The sequence below is a fragment of the Podarcis erhardii genome (assembly GCF_964252035.2).
Source record: "Podarcis erhardii genome assembly, chromosome: 4".
Classification (NCBI taxonomy): domain Eukaryota; kingdom Metazoa; phylum Chordata; class Lepidosauria; order Squamata; family Lacertidae; genus Podarcis; species Podarcis erhardii.
Genome location: NC_138508.1, coordinates 17,787,764 through 17,802,541, shown reverse-complemented (window position 1 = coordinate 17,802,541; position 14,778 = coordinate 17,787,764). Strand labels below are relative to the sequence as shown.

Genomic DNA, 14,778 nt, shown 5'->3' with positions numbered 1-14,778 from the left:
CACTACACCACGCTGGCTCTCCACATTAAGGAATGTGGAGACAATGGGATATCCAAAGTTGCTACCATATGGAACCCGACACTTGGACAACGTAAATGTATTCTTCGTGCCCTTACTATGGCCAAAAGAGTGATACTGATGCACAGGAAAGCTAAGTGTACAACTCCATTTAATCAAGCATTGAAGATAGGACTACACTTGCAATTTACAAATGGATTTCTTATAGATGTAGCCTTTGCGTGGACAAGTATAATGACATTTGGAAAGCGTTTATACATAATGTAGTAGCTTAAAAATAAACACAAATCTATTGGGGTAATTATAATACCTATACATTATATAAGTACATCTGGAATTGTTAACGTTTAGAAATTTGCACTAAAATGCTGATGGATTTCATGAGGTTGTTACATATATATACTTCCAAAGTTGCTACCATATGGAATCTGACACCTCAGTTTGCTATGTATTTTTATTGATTGGGGGGCAGCTGCCCCTCCATGCCCGCCGGCTACACCCATGGCTCAGTATACTCCTGTTCCTTTAAGAGTAGCTTATTATACTTGCACCCAAAAATTATTGTGCACAGGACTTGAGCAAAATCCCTTTGGATTCAGCATGGCTTATTTCTGAATGATTGGGTTGCAAGCTCACAATTTTTAGTACACTTGTTTAGGAAAAACACCCATTGAACATCTGTGCAGCACAGTTTATGCACTGAACTTAATGGGGCTTGTTTACATGGTTGAATAAGCGCATGGTGCATGTACCCCTCTTTTCCCCCTTTTAGGTTTTAAAAAAGCCAGACTGTTGTACAAACCCTATGCACTTACCTGCCTCAGTTAACATGGAGGACTTATTTCCGAATAAGCATGAGACCGTCCTGTAAGTGCAATAATGTTACCCCACAGCCTGATAAGCACTGAAAATTAACTGGACTTTGTGTTTACAAAGCAATTGCCAAATCATATACAATAGCTAACATTAAACAATTAAACAACATACTTCAATAAGCCTAAGCAAACTTAGACAAACACTGTAGACAAACACTAAATATGTACAAAATAATCACCAATTCCCCTGCCCCGCCCCCCTGGTAAGATACAAGGTTTCAGAAGAGTTTGTTCTAAAATGCATATAGTTTAAAATCTGGATGGACCTATGCTAGTCCTTTTTAAGACTACCGCTTATTCTCTCATTTCCCTCTTACAAGACATCCTGGCCACCTTCATGTTTCATTACTTGTGGGGTGAGTCTCCTCCCCTGAGAAAGATGTCTACCTGTTTGTGGGGTTGAGATTTCCCATAGTACTTTGAGCTATAAGTAAGGTGAGAGTCTTCATACTCTTTTTAAAAGAGGAGTGAGTGTAAGTAGCAGCTCTTTTGCAGAGATGCTTTTCCCAGCGCTGATAGTTTTCATTTTGTTGTGCTTTCTTCAACTGATATGGCTTCTTCTGCAATTCTCTCTGAAGGTAATCCCGCAAATTAAGTGGGTTATTTATTTAAAACAGTTTTGGACCTGTTACTGTTGCTAGTATTTTAGATTTTGGTTCTTTGTGTATTCTCAAACAAGCCCCTGGGCTCATTCACAAATTTAACGCTAATTAAAGGGGCCATTGTTTTGCTTGTTACTATGTCGTGTATTTGTGTGTTTGTGTGTGTTTACATTGCAAACTGCCCTGTGATCCTTGGATGAAGAGCGTCATAGAAATTTAATAAAACACTGCTTGTGTTTTTAATTTTTTAAAAAATATGTTTCAGTTGCCAAGTCGTTCTGGCTGCTTGTGAAATGGGAGATTTATAATAATACAAATGTATTTGTGTGTATATATGTATAAAATGTATGTGAGAAACAGACACTAGGGAAGTAGCACATAGTATCCCTGAGATTTGGAGTTTTATGTGAGAGAGAAAACATCTGTCTTGGGCCACAACAGCCAATAAAAAGAAAAGGCCCTTCTAGGGTTTACTTCAAAGAGCCTCGCTGGCTGTGGAATTTTCCTCCCTCCACTACACAGAGAAATGGCGGTCTCTCTTGTGCCCTCTCTAGCCCCCATACGCCTCTATGGTAAGCCGCTGTCCTCGAGCCCAGCGGGAGGGGGGAACCTGAACCGGCTTTGTAGACGCATGCGCAGCAGTTGCTGCGGCGCTGGGGCTCCACATTGGCGGAAGGAGTCGTGGAGCGAACCATAGAGAGGGCAGAGATGGAGACGGCGGCAAGAGAAGAATTAGGTACGTACCTTTATGTTTGCCGGGTGGCGGAGGGGATTGAATGGGTGGTTGGGGGAGTAACGATGATCGTTAATGGGGAGAAGTGTTGAGAGTACCAGGAGTGGGGGGGAGTGTTTTTATCTTCCCTTTTTTTGTTTTCATATTACCCCTCTCCGCCCGTCATGGTTTGCCCCGTTCGCGTTTGCTGTATCCGAGGAGTCGGGAGAGACCATCATGTTTGGAGGGGTGTGGGGGACGCAGGTTTGAACCGAGCCCCTTCCCCAGCTTAGCCTGGGCTGGCGCTGCAGCCTCGGGAGGGTGAGGGGAGGCCGGTGCGTTGGAGTTAGCAAAAGCCGCCTTTGCTTTTAACTCTTGCAGGGGGATTGCAATGTGTTTTAAAAAAGGGGGGGGGGATGGGGAACCGTATTTTTATTGTATTTACTTCATTTAATAAGATTTATACTCCTCTTGATTGTGAAAAGCAAAACACCTCAAGGCGGTTTGCAAAACCCTCAAGGGCGGTTTACAAAAGACAAAACTGTAAAGGCAGCGACTTTTAAATGTGCAAAAGGTTGAAATCAGATTAAAGGGACCTCAGCTTTCCAAGCACCTGGGTAGCTTTGCCTGAACAAGAATGTTTCTAGCGAGCGCCAAAAAACAGAGCGGTGAAGGTGCCTGTTTGATTTCAATAGGCAGGGAGTTCCAAAGTGCAGGCGCTGCTGCACTAAGTGATTGGATTCCTTCCAGTAGCACCTTAGAGACCAACTACGTTTGTTATTGGTATGAGCTTTGGTGTGCATGCAGCCGGTGTGGTGTAGTGGTTAAGAGCGGTAGTCTCGTAATCTGGTGAACCGGGTTCGCATCCCCGCTCCTTCACCTGCAGCTGCTGGGTGACCTTGGGCTAGTCACACTTCTCTGAAGTCTCTCAGCCTCACTCACCTCACAGAGTGTTTGTTGTGGGGAGGAAGGGAAAGGAGAATGTTAGCCGCTTTGAGACTCCTTAAAGGTAAAGGGACCCCTGACCATTAGGTCCAGTTGTGGATGACTCTGGGGTTGCGGCACTCATCTCGCTTTATTGGCTGAGGGAGCCGTACAGCTTCCGGGTCATGTGGCCAGCATGACTAAGCCTCTTCTGGCGAACCATAGCAGTGCATGGAAACGCCGTTTACCTTCCCGCTGGAGCGGTACCTATTTACCTACTTGCACTTTGACGTGCTTTCAAACTGCTAGGTTGGCAGGAGCAGGGACCGAGCAACAGGAGCTCACCCCATTGCGGGGATTCGAACCGCTGAGTTTCTGACAGCGCCACCCACATCCTTTGAGACTCCTTAGGGTAGTGATAAAACGGGATCTCAAATCCAACCCCCCCCCCCCAACTGGAAGGAATTTTTTTTTATTTTGTTTCAACTACGGCAGACCAACACGGCTACCTACCTGTAAGTGATTGGACTTATTGCAAATGCAATAACAGGTGTGATGTGGCACCTGTAGTGGTGCTGGTTCGGCCGATTGAAGTGGTCGAGTAGGCGCATGTAGGTTGACAAGGTATCACTCCTATTGGCAATTGTGCTGCAGCATTCTGCACTAACTGCAGCTTCTGGATCAAGTGCGAGAGAAGCCCCACAAACAGCGCATTGCAGTAATCCTGTCTTAAACTAGTTAATTTTTAATACTGACCCCACTTATAATGCATGCAGGTTTCCAAATGGCCCACTCTCCAAGAACTGTGTGGCTGAGTTTTTCATATTTGCGGCAAATATTTATTTCTTCCCCTTTGCACAATGAGTGGATGGGGGTGGGGGTGCAAGTGGTCTCTTTGGATTTCTTTGAATTCAGACAAAGTCATACATAAGTGGTGATTTGAAGCGGAGAAGCAAGGCCACCTGAAAGGGATGTGCACATTTTTATTTGGATGTGACGGTTCTGCTTTGCATGTGTACTAATTTTGCATTGTCAGCGCTTAGACTACATAACCTTTTGAGGGCACTTCCAACTCTGATTCCGCATGCTGTAAACTCTCAGAATCACCTTCAATGTGGGGCAAGGAAGGAGAGAGTGAGTGTTGATGGATCTTGCCATGTGTGAATGTGTTCATATGAGGTGTTCCTGCACCAGCTGTAACACACCCCCTGCCTTTGTTTCACATGGTGTGATTTCGCCATCTGAGCAGCTTGCCTTAATCAACCCAAATTTCAATGGAATTCTGACTTTCCAATGGGTTAATGGTTCTGTGTGTGTGAACACCATAGCTAGGACTTCTGCCCTGTGGAGGATATGATGGCTGTGATAGCCACAAGGTTTACTATGGAAATAGTACTGAGATGCAATTAAGACTACTGTATTCCTCCTTGGACCTGATCATTCAGCATTGTGCAAGAAGGAGTTGGGTAATGGAAATCTACCCTTGGCTTTTACTGTGGCTGCAAGGAAGGAAAAAACCATCAAACAAACTGCACTGAGCCACACAAGCTGCTGAGACAATAAACTATTTATTTATTTATTTCACGAAATTTATCCACAGCTTGATTGTAAAACCCCTCAAAGCAGTCCCCCCCCCCGAAGATAAGCCCAACTGCTCTTGATTTATTAACACGCAAGCTTCTCCTATGCTTGTTTTGCATGCAAGAAATTCTATGTACCGCATGTTCCAACTGGCTTTCAACTAAGAGATGTGTCGAATCAAATTCTGAATTCAAAATATTTGCATCCTCCTTTTCCACCTTGACACTGTAAGCCTTTTCACAGATCTTAATTAAAGTAGCATTAATTAAAAACACAATCTGAGGGAGCAATCCTATACACGGAAAGGTGGCGTGAAGCAAACTGGCTTAAAATGACATCAGATTCAAACTGGGTTCAGCAGTGGGGCTACTGTTGGCTTGTTGTTGTTGTTTAGTCGTTTAGTCATGTCCGACTCTTCATGACCCCATGGAGCAGAGCACGCCAGGCACTTCTGTCTTCCACTGCCTCCCGCAGTTTGGTCAGACTCATCTTTGTAGCTTCGAGAACACTGTCCAACCATCTTGTCCTCTGTCGTCCCCTTCTCTTTGTGCCCTCCATCTTTCCCAACATCAGGGTCTTTTCCAGGGAGTCTTCTCTTCTCATGAGGTGGCCAAAGTATTGGAGCCTCAGCTTCACAATCTGTCCTTCCAGTGAACACTAAGGGCTCTGGGCTGCTGGCTTAGAGCTAACCTAATCCTGGCAGAGAGAAAATGAACATTTTAAATATGGTCTGTTTTATGCCACCCTTTTTGCTGGCTTGTGTTCACATGACCAAGCTGAACGGGCTAAGCATAACTGGTACATACATGATCAGTCTTCCGAAAGAACACTTGGGTTACTTAATTCAACAATTGAACATGCTTCTATCCAGGGCTTTCCCCCCCAGCTGGAGCTCATTGTTGCTCAACTCTGGCACCTCTCGGGTGGGCGCCATTGCCTTCCTAGAAGAAAAAGGGAGAAGTTCATGGTGAGTTCCGGTACCTCTTTTTTCTAGAAAAAGAGCACTGCTTCTCTCCATTTCTAAAACCCTGGTGTGGTTGACTTGTTCATCCAGATGCTTTATATGAATCTTCCAGATTTCTGAAAGGCTTTACATATTTGGCTTTGCCACATGACTGCGTTTAAATACAAGCCTTGTTCCTTGACCTTTCAATATAATTTAATCTGGTGATCTGTAGACCTGAGCAACATGGATTGCCGTTATAATCATAGTCCCCGTCCCAATTCATGTATGATGAATTGCTCTTTCAGATATAGCATTTATCCATCTTCTGACTAGTCAAGATACCAGGGTGAATAAAAATCCATGATAATTTAAATCGGATTTTTAAAAATAAAATGCTTTAGGAGAAAATTCTTTCCAAATATAGTTTTCTATTTAAGTTACATTATAATCCAAAGGCTATTCATCAGGAAATAAGGATTTGTTGTAAGTTTTTCATGTGTGTCTAAGTTGTTTTGATTTTTTAAATCGTTTAACCACATCAGTTAACGAACATGGATACATATGCTATAATGTTACTGTTTTATTTAAATAAATTGTTTAAATTGTTAAGGAAATGGTTATTTTTCTCCTTCCAATAAAGTCCAGCAGAAAAGTTCTCCAAACATAAACAATAATTTCATAATCACCTATTAGAAAGAAATTTCTAATAGTATAACCAAATCAGTAATTTTTTATATAACTGTAAAAACTACTCTGAAAATTTATCGTTCCAAAAATGAAACCTTCATCTGGATGTAAATATTTAGATTATACCAGCAAGGATGAGTCTTTCTGTAAAAAAATTATTTAAATTAAGACTTACTGACTAGTGATTTAAATGGATGATTTAAATCAAATCCACCCTGCAAGATACTGCAACGTGCATGTGATTACAAAATTGAGAGACAAATACTTCATTGTGTATCGGTGAGATAGCAAAGGAAGCCTGCCTTGTCATTCAGTGGGTTGGGTTTAGGCCATAAAAAGTGCATTCTGTTACACTACTATGTGAATACAGACCGTACAGAGCTAGTACATTAATATTAATAGTCTTTTCCAGGACTGCTTATTTTATTACTGGTATACTTGGTATGGTATCTAGTCTTACCTGTTTATAGAACACGGGGTGAAGTGTTAGCATGAAGTTTTGATTTGGTTCTCTTCACCCATCTGTAAGTACGGGAAGAGACTGTGCTTGCTTGATAATTATTTTTCTTGCACAGATTGCTTTCCACCTTTGCACTAAGAATTATCTGCTGGACAAATTATATCATTTTAATCAGTGGTGGGGAGAACCCCTGGGGGACGGGCCAAATTATGCCTCGTACTGGGAGACTGTTTTCCTTCAAACCTGTCCCATAGCTGGCATCGTATGTGACACCAGGTGCAGGGCAGGTAAAGACACTTCTGCAAAGGATGGATCTGGAAGCCTTCAAAGTGTACTCTCAATTGCTCATTGACAAATGACGCTTGCTGTGGGTGCCACGCAGCTGATTGACACTTAATAGCAGCTGATACTGATATAATACCAGCTAGTCGCTGTCCAAATTGGGCTTGCTCAAAGCGCCAATCAGCTGACTGGTGCTCATAAGTCCTGCAGCGAAATGCTACCTTTGCAAACATTAAACAAAATACAAAAATTGTGTGCATGCACATGAAAGCTCATACCAATAACCTTTGCATGTCATGAGTCTATCTCAACTGCCTGGAGGCGGTTGGAGGATGGATGGCGGCTAATGGATTGAAGTTGAATCCTGACAAGACAGAAGTACTGTTTTTGGGGGACAGGGGGCGGGCTGGTGTGGAGGGTAACTGTGCCCCTGAAGGACCAGATGCGCAGCCTGGGAGTCATTTTGGACTCACAGCTGTCCATGGAGGCGCAGGTCAATGCTGTATCCAGGGCAGCTGTCTACCAACTCCACCTGGTACGCAGGCTGAGACCCTACCTGCCCGCGGACTGTCTCGCCAGAGTGGTGCATGCTCTAGTTATCTCCCGCTTGGACTACTGCTATGCGCTCTACGTGGGGCTACCTTTGAAGGTGACCCGGAAGCTACAACTAATCCAGAATGCGGCAGCTAGACTGGTGCCTGGGGGCGGCCGCCGAGACCACATAACACCGGTCTTGAAAGACCTACATTGGCTCCCAGTACGTTTCCGAGCACAATTCAAAGTGCTGGTGTTGACCTTTAAAGCCCTAAACGGCCTCGGCCCAGTATACCTGAAGGAGCGTCTCCACCCCCATTGTTCTGCCCGGACGTTGAGGTCCAGCGCCGAGGGCCTTCTGGCGGTTCCCTCATTGCGAGAAGCAAAGCTACAGGGAACCAGGCAGAGGGCCTTCTCAGTAGTGGCGCCCGCCCTGTGGAAGGCCCTCCCATCAGATGTCAAAGTGATAAATAACTACCTGACATTCAGAAGACATCTTAAGGCAGCCCTGTTCAGGAAAGTTTTTAATCTGTGATATTTTAGTGTATTTTTGGTTTCTATGGAAGCCGCCCAGAGTGGCTGGGGAAACCCAGCCAGATGGGCGGGGTACAAATAATAAATTATTATTATTATTATTATTATTATTATTATTATTATTTCACCCTTTAAGTTGAATTACTGAAATAAACGAACTTTCCCACGATATTCTAATTTTCCGAGTTACACATGTAGTTGGTCTTTAAGGTGCTACTGGAAGGAATTTTTTAATTCTGTTTCTACTACGGCAGACCAACATGGCTACCTACCTGTAACTTTGCACACATGGTTTGAAATCAAAGGAAATGGGACACACAGGTACTGCTGATAGGCTGACTTGAGCTGAGTCTGGTCTGCAAAGGAAAATACAATAATTTTATACATCATTTTATAAATTAGCTAACATACAAACATTGTACTATTCGTTAATATCTGGATTTTTGTGATGCTTATTTGGTCAAACAAATGGCTTAGTGTTGATCTCTGCACTGGTAGGTGCTTCATTCAGAATCTGTTTGCACAAGCACCATCCAATTTCCTCTAGGCATGCACTTTTACAACTGTTTGCAAATCTTGGAAAGCACTGTTCTGGTATTGGCTTTTGAGCAAATGCCTGATTCAGCAAAGGAGTCTGCTTCTGGCCCTGCCTCACTTGTTGAGCCAGTTGGGCCACTTGGGTAAATGATACATAAAGTCAAATCTCTGGGTGTGGGTCTGGATCCTCGGACTGCAAGGATAAGCATACTCAGGCATTTGCCTGGACATGTAGATTCTCCAAGTAAGTTTGGGGACAAGGGTGTGCATTAAACTCCACCCCAATGTTCTTGCAGACAGGTGGAAGACCCCTGGCAGGGATGGAGGGGGGCACAAGGGATGGGGTGGGCCTTGCATGTCCCTTTCTCTATTGACCCGGTGATAATTTGCATGGTTAGGCAAATGTTTCAACTTAGAATCATAGAACTGTAGAGTTGGAAGGGACCACGAGGGTCATCTATGGATGGCGGCTAACAGATTGAGGTTGAATCCTGACAAGACTGAAGTAATGTTTTGGGGGGACAGGGGGCGGGTGGGTGTGGGGGACTCCCTGGTCCTGAATGGGATAACTGTGCCCATAAGGACCAGGTGCGCAGCCTGGGAGTCATTTTGGACTCACAGCTGTCCATGGAGCTGCAGGTTAATTCTGTGTCCAGGGCGGCTGTCTACCAGCTCCATCTGGTACGCAGGCTGAGACACTACCTGCCTGCAGACTGTCTTGCCAGAGTGGTGTATGCTCTAGTTATCTCCCGCTTGGACTACTGCAATGCGCTCTACGTGGGGCTACCTTTGAAGGTGACCCGGAAGCTACAACTAATCCAGAATGCGGCAGCTAGACTGGTGACTGGGAGTGGCTGCTGGGACCACATAACACTGGTCCTGAGAGATCTGCATTGGCTCCCAGAACGTTTCCGAGCACAATTCAAAGTGTTGGTGTTGACATTTAAAGCCCTAAATGGCCTCAGTCCAGTATACCCGAAGGAGCGTCTCCACCCCCATCGTTCAGCCCGGACACTGAGGTCCAGCTCCGAGGGCCTTCTGGCGGTTCCCTCATTGCGAGAAGTGAGGTTACAGGGAACCAGACAGAGGGCCTTCTCAGTAGTGGCACCTGCCCTGTGGAAAGCCCTCCCTTCAGATGTGAAGGAAATAAGCAGCTATCCTATCTTTAAAAGACATCTGAAGGCAGCCCTCTTTAGGGAAGTTTTGAATGTCTGATGCTGTATTGTTTTTAACACTTGATTGGAAGCCACCCAGTGTGGCTGGGGAAACTCAGCCAGATGGGCGGAGTATAAATAAATAAATAAATAAATAAATAAATAAATAAATAAAAAATAATTTAGTCCAGCCCCCTGGAATGCAGGAATCTTTTTGTTCAAGGTGGGGCTCAAACCTACAACCCCTGAGATTAAGAATCACATGCTCTACCGCCTGAGGTATCCCTTGCCAACTGGAGGTTTCAACTAGCTTCTCTTATTTTGTGCCCTCCCTCTAATTCCTTTTTTCTCTTTCCTCTTCATTCTACCCCAGTCTTCCAAAATGCTAATATAAGTGCTCAGCAGCAGCATTTTAGATTTCTTCCCTGTCTTTCTGTGTTTTTCCTACCCCATTTGGTTTTGTACCAAAGAGGCTTTTTTTTTTGCTCATTCAGAATGAGGGCAGGAGTAATGCCCTCACCCTGACTTGACTTAGTTACGCCCACCAAGCAGCAAAACCTCATGTTATATGGCCTCATCACGAAGCCTATTCAGAGTGATAGTGGCACTTATTGCCTTCATTCTGATTTGGCTTCACCCCATAGCCAAATCGGATTGGTTGGGTCCTGATGCTGGTGTAACCCTTTAATGAAGTGAAATATATGTAGAAAAGAGCCAAAGCTATAGATTAGGAACAGAAACAGCATGGAACTGATAGTGACTAATATATAGAAAAGTAACAGATAGGTAGCCGTGTTGGTCTGCCATAGTCAAAACAAAACAAATTCCTTCCAGTAGCACCTTAAAGACCAACTAAGTCAGTTCTTGGTATGAGCTTTCGTGTGCATGCACACTTCTTCAGATACCTCTGAAGCCACCCAGTGTGGCTTTCGTATCTGAAGAAGTGTGCATGCACACGAAAGCTCATACCAAGAACTGACTTAGTTGGTCTTTAAGGTGCTACTGGAAGGAATTTGTTTTGTTTTGAATATAGAAAAGTAAGTGAGTGAAGACTTTTGGAAACTGTTGCTGGGCAAAAATGTAGTTTGAAGCTACAGGGGTACCTCCGTTTATGAACTTAATTCCGTTTGTAACCCGAAACCGTTCTTAATATGAGGTGCGCTTTTGCTAATGGCGCCTCCTGCTGCTGCCGCGCCACCGGCGCACGACTTCCACTTGCATTCTGGGGCAACGTTCACAAGAAGGGGCGTCTACTTCCGGGTTAGCGGCGCTTGGAACCCGAAGCATTCGCAAAGAGGGCGGTACGTAACACGAGATTCCATTGTACACTGATTCAATCCATTAGTTGAAGACCAAAAGAGAGGGGAGGCTAAATGATGCAGAAATGTTGACTTTGTTCCTGAACACACTCCCCCCCCCTCTTTACACCTGCATTTCCACCAAGGACCTAAATGGATTACTTTTACTTGTTCTCTTGCTCCCACTCCCTGAAATCAAATTCAGTGCCTGAAACATTTCCTCTGAAATGTACCAAGTTTGGCGTCATTGCTGTAAGATTTACCCATCTTAATGGATAAAGTGAGTCAGTTACATTGGGCAATCATAATTTGGGATCGCATTATAGAGATACCATTTAAATTGATTTCACATGAAGAAACTTAAAAAAAAAAAAGTCGTTACTATTGTGTGACTCCTTTTTGCACTCTTGTGGGAAGGAAATTGGAAAGGATTACTAGCCATTTGCTAGGGAAATGGATCTTTGTCAGCTGGGAAAGAACTTTTTGCCCATCAGCTGAGGGAAATGGGAGTCAACTTTGGCCGAGGGAGAATTGGAAGTAAAGGTGACCTGAGAATAATGTCCCCAAATTTCGCAGGTGGCTTTGGAAGAACAGGAAAGGAAGTTTTAAGTTACGGTTCTACAGGGAGAAAGGTCGCATCTTCTAACCAATGTGATCAGAAGCATATTTCTGCGGCATGAGCAAAATAAATAATCCAGGACAGATGACATCCACATATATGTCCTATTGATAGTCATGGCTTCCCCCAGAGGATCCTGGGAATTGTAGTTTAGCAATGCTGCTGACCCCAGAAAGCCACGGCTACAGCAGCCTTAACAACCATTACTGATAAAATTGTATAAGCATGGTTTAAATATTGTGGCCATAGTGATGTCTTGTCTACTCATGAACACACAGAGCCGCCTTCTGAGTTGCATCCTTGACCCAAACAGGAGATGGTCCCTCTGCCCTAGATTAGTCCCTGTTTCTAAACTCCCTTATGTTGCTTTCTAGTCTAGCATTATGCTGCAAGAGTAAATGAGCTGAAAACCTGATGAACTAGCTTCATGCGATGCCTGTGGGGCGTTGGATTTTTCTTGTGGTTTTAAGCAGAGGTTGGATGGCTATATATGTCGTGGATGCATTAGCTGAGATTCCGGCATTTGCAGCGGGTTCGACTAGAAATCAGTGTTTCCCAACCTTGGGCCTCCAGCTGTTTTTGAACTACAATTCCCATCATCCCTGACCACTGGTCTTGCTAGCTAGGGATGATGGGAGTTGTAGTCCAAAAACAGCTGGAGGCCCGAGGTTGGGAAACACTGGACTAGATGACCCTCGGGGTACCTTCCAACTCTGTTATTCTATGTCTCCGGGTGCTATTTTCTGAGGCAGAAGTGGGGGCTAAGTTCACCTTCGGAAGCTTCTAGAACAGTGTTTCCCAACCTTGGGCCTCCAGATGTTTTTGGCGTACAACTCCCATCATCCCTAGCTAGCAAGACCAGTGGTCAGGGATGATGGGAATTGTAGTTCAAAAACAGCTGGAGGCCCAGGGTTGGGAAACACTGTTCTAGAACTCCAGCAGCCCTTTTGTGAGTGCCTGAAAAGACCAATGTGTTGTTTAGCTTAATGTTGAGCTGACTGGTGGCTCACATGCATTGTTTCCTGACAGTCCAGCTGCTACACGACCAAACAATGGTAGATTTCTCTTTTTTTTATTTAAATAATATTTATTACTTTTAAACCTTACAAAAGAAAGAAGAAAAAGAAAAGAAAAAAAAAGAAAAAGCAAAAGAAAGAAAAAACAATACATTACAATATACACAACACAACATTAACACATTAAACTAAACAAAACAGAACAAAAACAGTTTAAAAACATACATCATACCATTTCAATGTCTTATCCTTCATTCCCTTGTTTCCTCGACCTCCTCTTACCTGCCTTTTTGTATTCCAATTCTATTAATTCTTTCAGCAATTCCTTTCCATCTTTCTCTATTTTCTGTCTTATAATTATCTTGACTTATTTTAAACTTATTTTCCATTAATACTATAATACTTATTTATGCTTAACTCCTTATAACATTTCTACTAAAGCCATATAATTTCATTCCAACATTTTTCTAACACTCATTAATTTTACAATATTTCTATAAATAAACTTTAAACTTTTTCCAATCTTCTTCCACCGTCTCTTCTCCCTGGTCTCGGATTCTGCCAGTCATTTCCGTCAATTCCATATAGCCCATCAACCTGGTGATCTTCTGTCCGAGGCTCTTAACTCTTTTCCAAGTCCCTTCTGCATGTCTTCTTCATATTTATACATGCACTTTACTTTGTCTTCTGCTGATCTTGTTCTTAATTTCCTTCCTTTGATGCTCAAGAGTAGATCTCGGGGAAGCTCCGACCTAGCAATGTTTTTATTCCTTCTCGACAGGTCAGCCAAATCTCCGTAGTTAAAACTAAAATCCAAAAGATATTTCAGGACGTGTTTCAAAATTCCTCCAAATCTGAAGGTCGCCACAACTCCAATCTCTTCCTGACCCTGGTCCAGGTCCCAAAGGTCAGTAAATCCCTGCATGAGGGGATCTATCCAACTTTCCTTCTCCAGTCCAAGCAGGTCTCCAATCCTCAAAATCTGACTTTCTCTGAATTCACTCATAGAAGGCAACAACTTATAATCATCAAATTGCCTCTGTAAAACTGGGGCTCTCTCCCTCTCCACTTGTATTACTTTAGGTTCAGCAACAACAACTTTCTCCCTCGCATTCTCCACAGTTTGCCATATCAAAATAGATTCCTGTGTTGATTCGTGAATAGTTTCTGTATAAATATTCACTTTTTGTCCAAAATTAGTCACTTTTTGACCCAAATTGTCAATTTTAATAGTCATCACATCCATCTTCTTGAGGAGCTGTTCCAATGAATCACTTATCTTACAAAATGCAGTCACTAGGGCTTCTTCTGTCGACATTCTTAAACAATCCAAGGTCAATCCCTGGTTCTCACAATTTTTTATCTTGCAGCTGGAAATCCCCCCAGATCAACTCCTATAACAGCCTCAAAGGCTCCCTCTAGAGGGAAACAATTTCTATTTGTATCAATCCTTTTAGGCACAGTTCAAGCAATAAAATTTGTTTCAATTTTCAGTTACTTTTACTCCTTTTTAAACGCAGGAGACAATGGAAACAATGTATTTCTCTTATTTAACTAGCTGTCAACAACAATGAACTTTCCCAAAACATCGGTCTTGCTAGCAGCCCGTTTCCAGGTTCAGAGCGGTGGTAATTTGACTTTCTTCCCTCTCTCCTGCAGGCTTACACGATCCAAAATTTTCCCCCTCTTCTCCTGCTTCCAAGGGGGGTTTAATGATTTTAGCCGATGGAAGTTTAATCCTTTACAGAGGATTTTCCAAGACTTTAGCTTACAAGCTCTTTGCTTCAATCTATTTACAAAAGGGGAAGATGGACTTCCTGTTTAGAGCCTCCCCGTTTCGGTGCCAAATTAAGACGTTTAAGAATCCAATTTTCCATTCTACTCACGGGTAGTTGTTTAGAATCAAATTGTCCACAGGAAAAAGTCAGTGCTCTCCGGCAACAGCAATGCGGCTTCACTCCGTGAAAAAAGCAATCAATTCGAAGCACCGCGCCGCTCA

At 43.4% G+C, this 14,778-nt stretch overlaps 1 protein-coding gene across 2 annotated transcripts in view; it reads left to right on the top strand.

Annotated features, from left to right (window-relative positions):
* The first annotated feature begins 2,132 nt into the window (after positions 1-2,132).
* SLC36A4 (solute carrier family 36 member 4) overlaps positions 2,133-14,778 on the top strand; it is a 100,373-nt gene continuing 87,727 nt past the window's right edge. For both annotated transcript variants that reach the window (XR_014156153.1, XM_081860507.1), the window contains exon 1: positions 2,133-2,231. Coding sequence is in view for 1 of the 2 variants with exons in the window: in XM_081860507.1 (XP_081716633.1) it covers positions 2,204-2,231 (28 nt within the window). In the remaining variant the exon portion in view is untranslated. The remainder of the gene's footprint in view (positions 2,232-14,778) is intronic.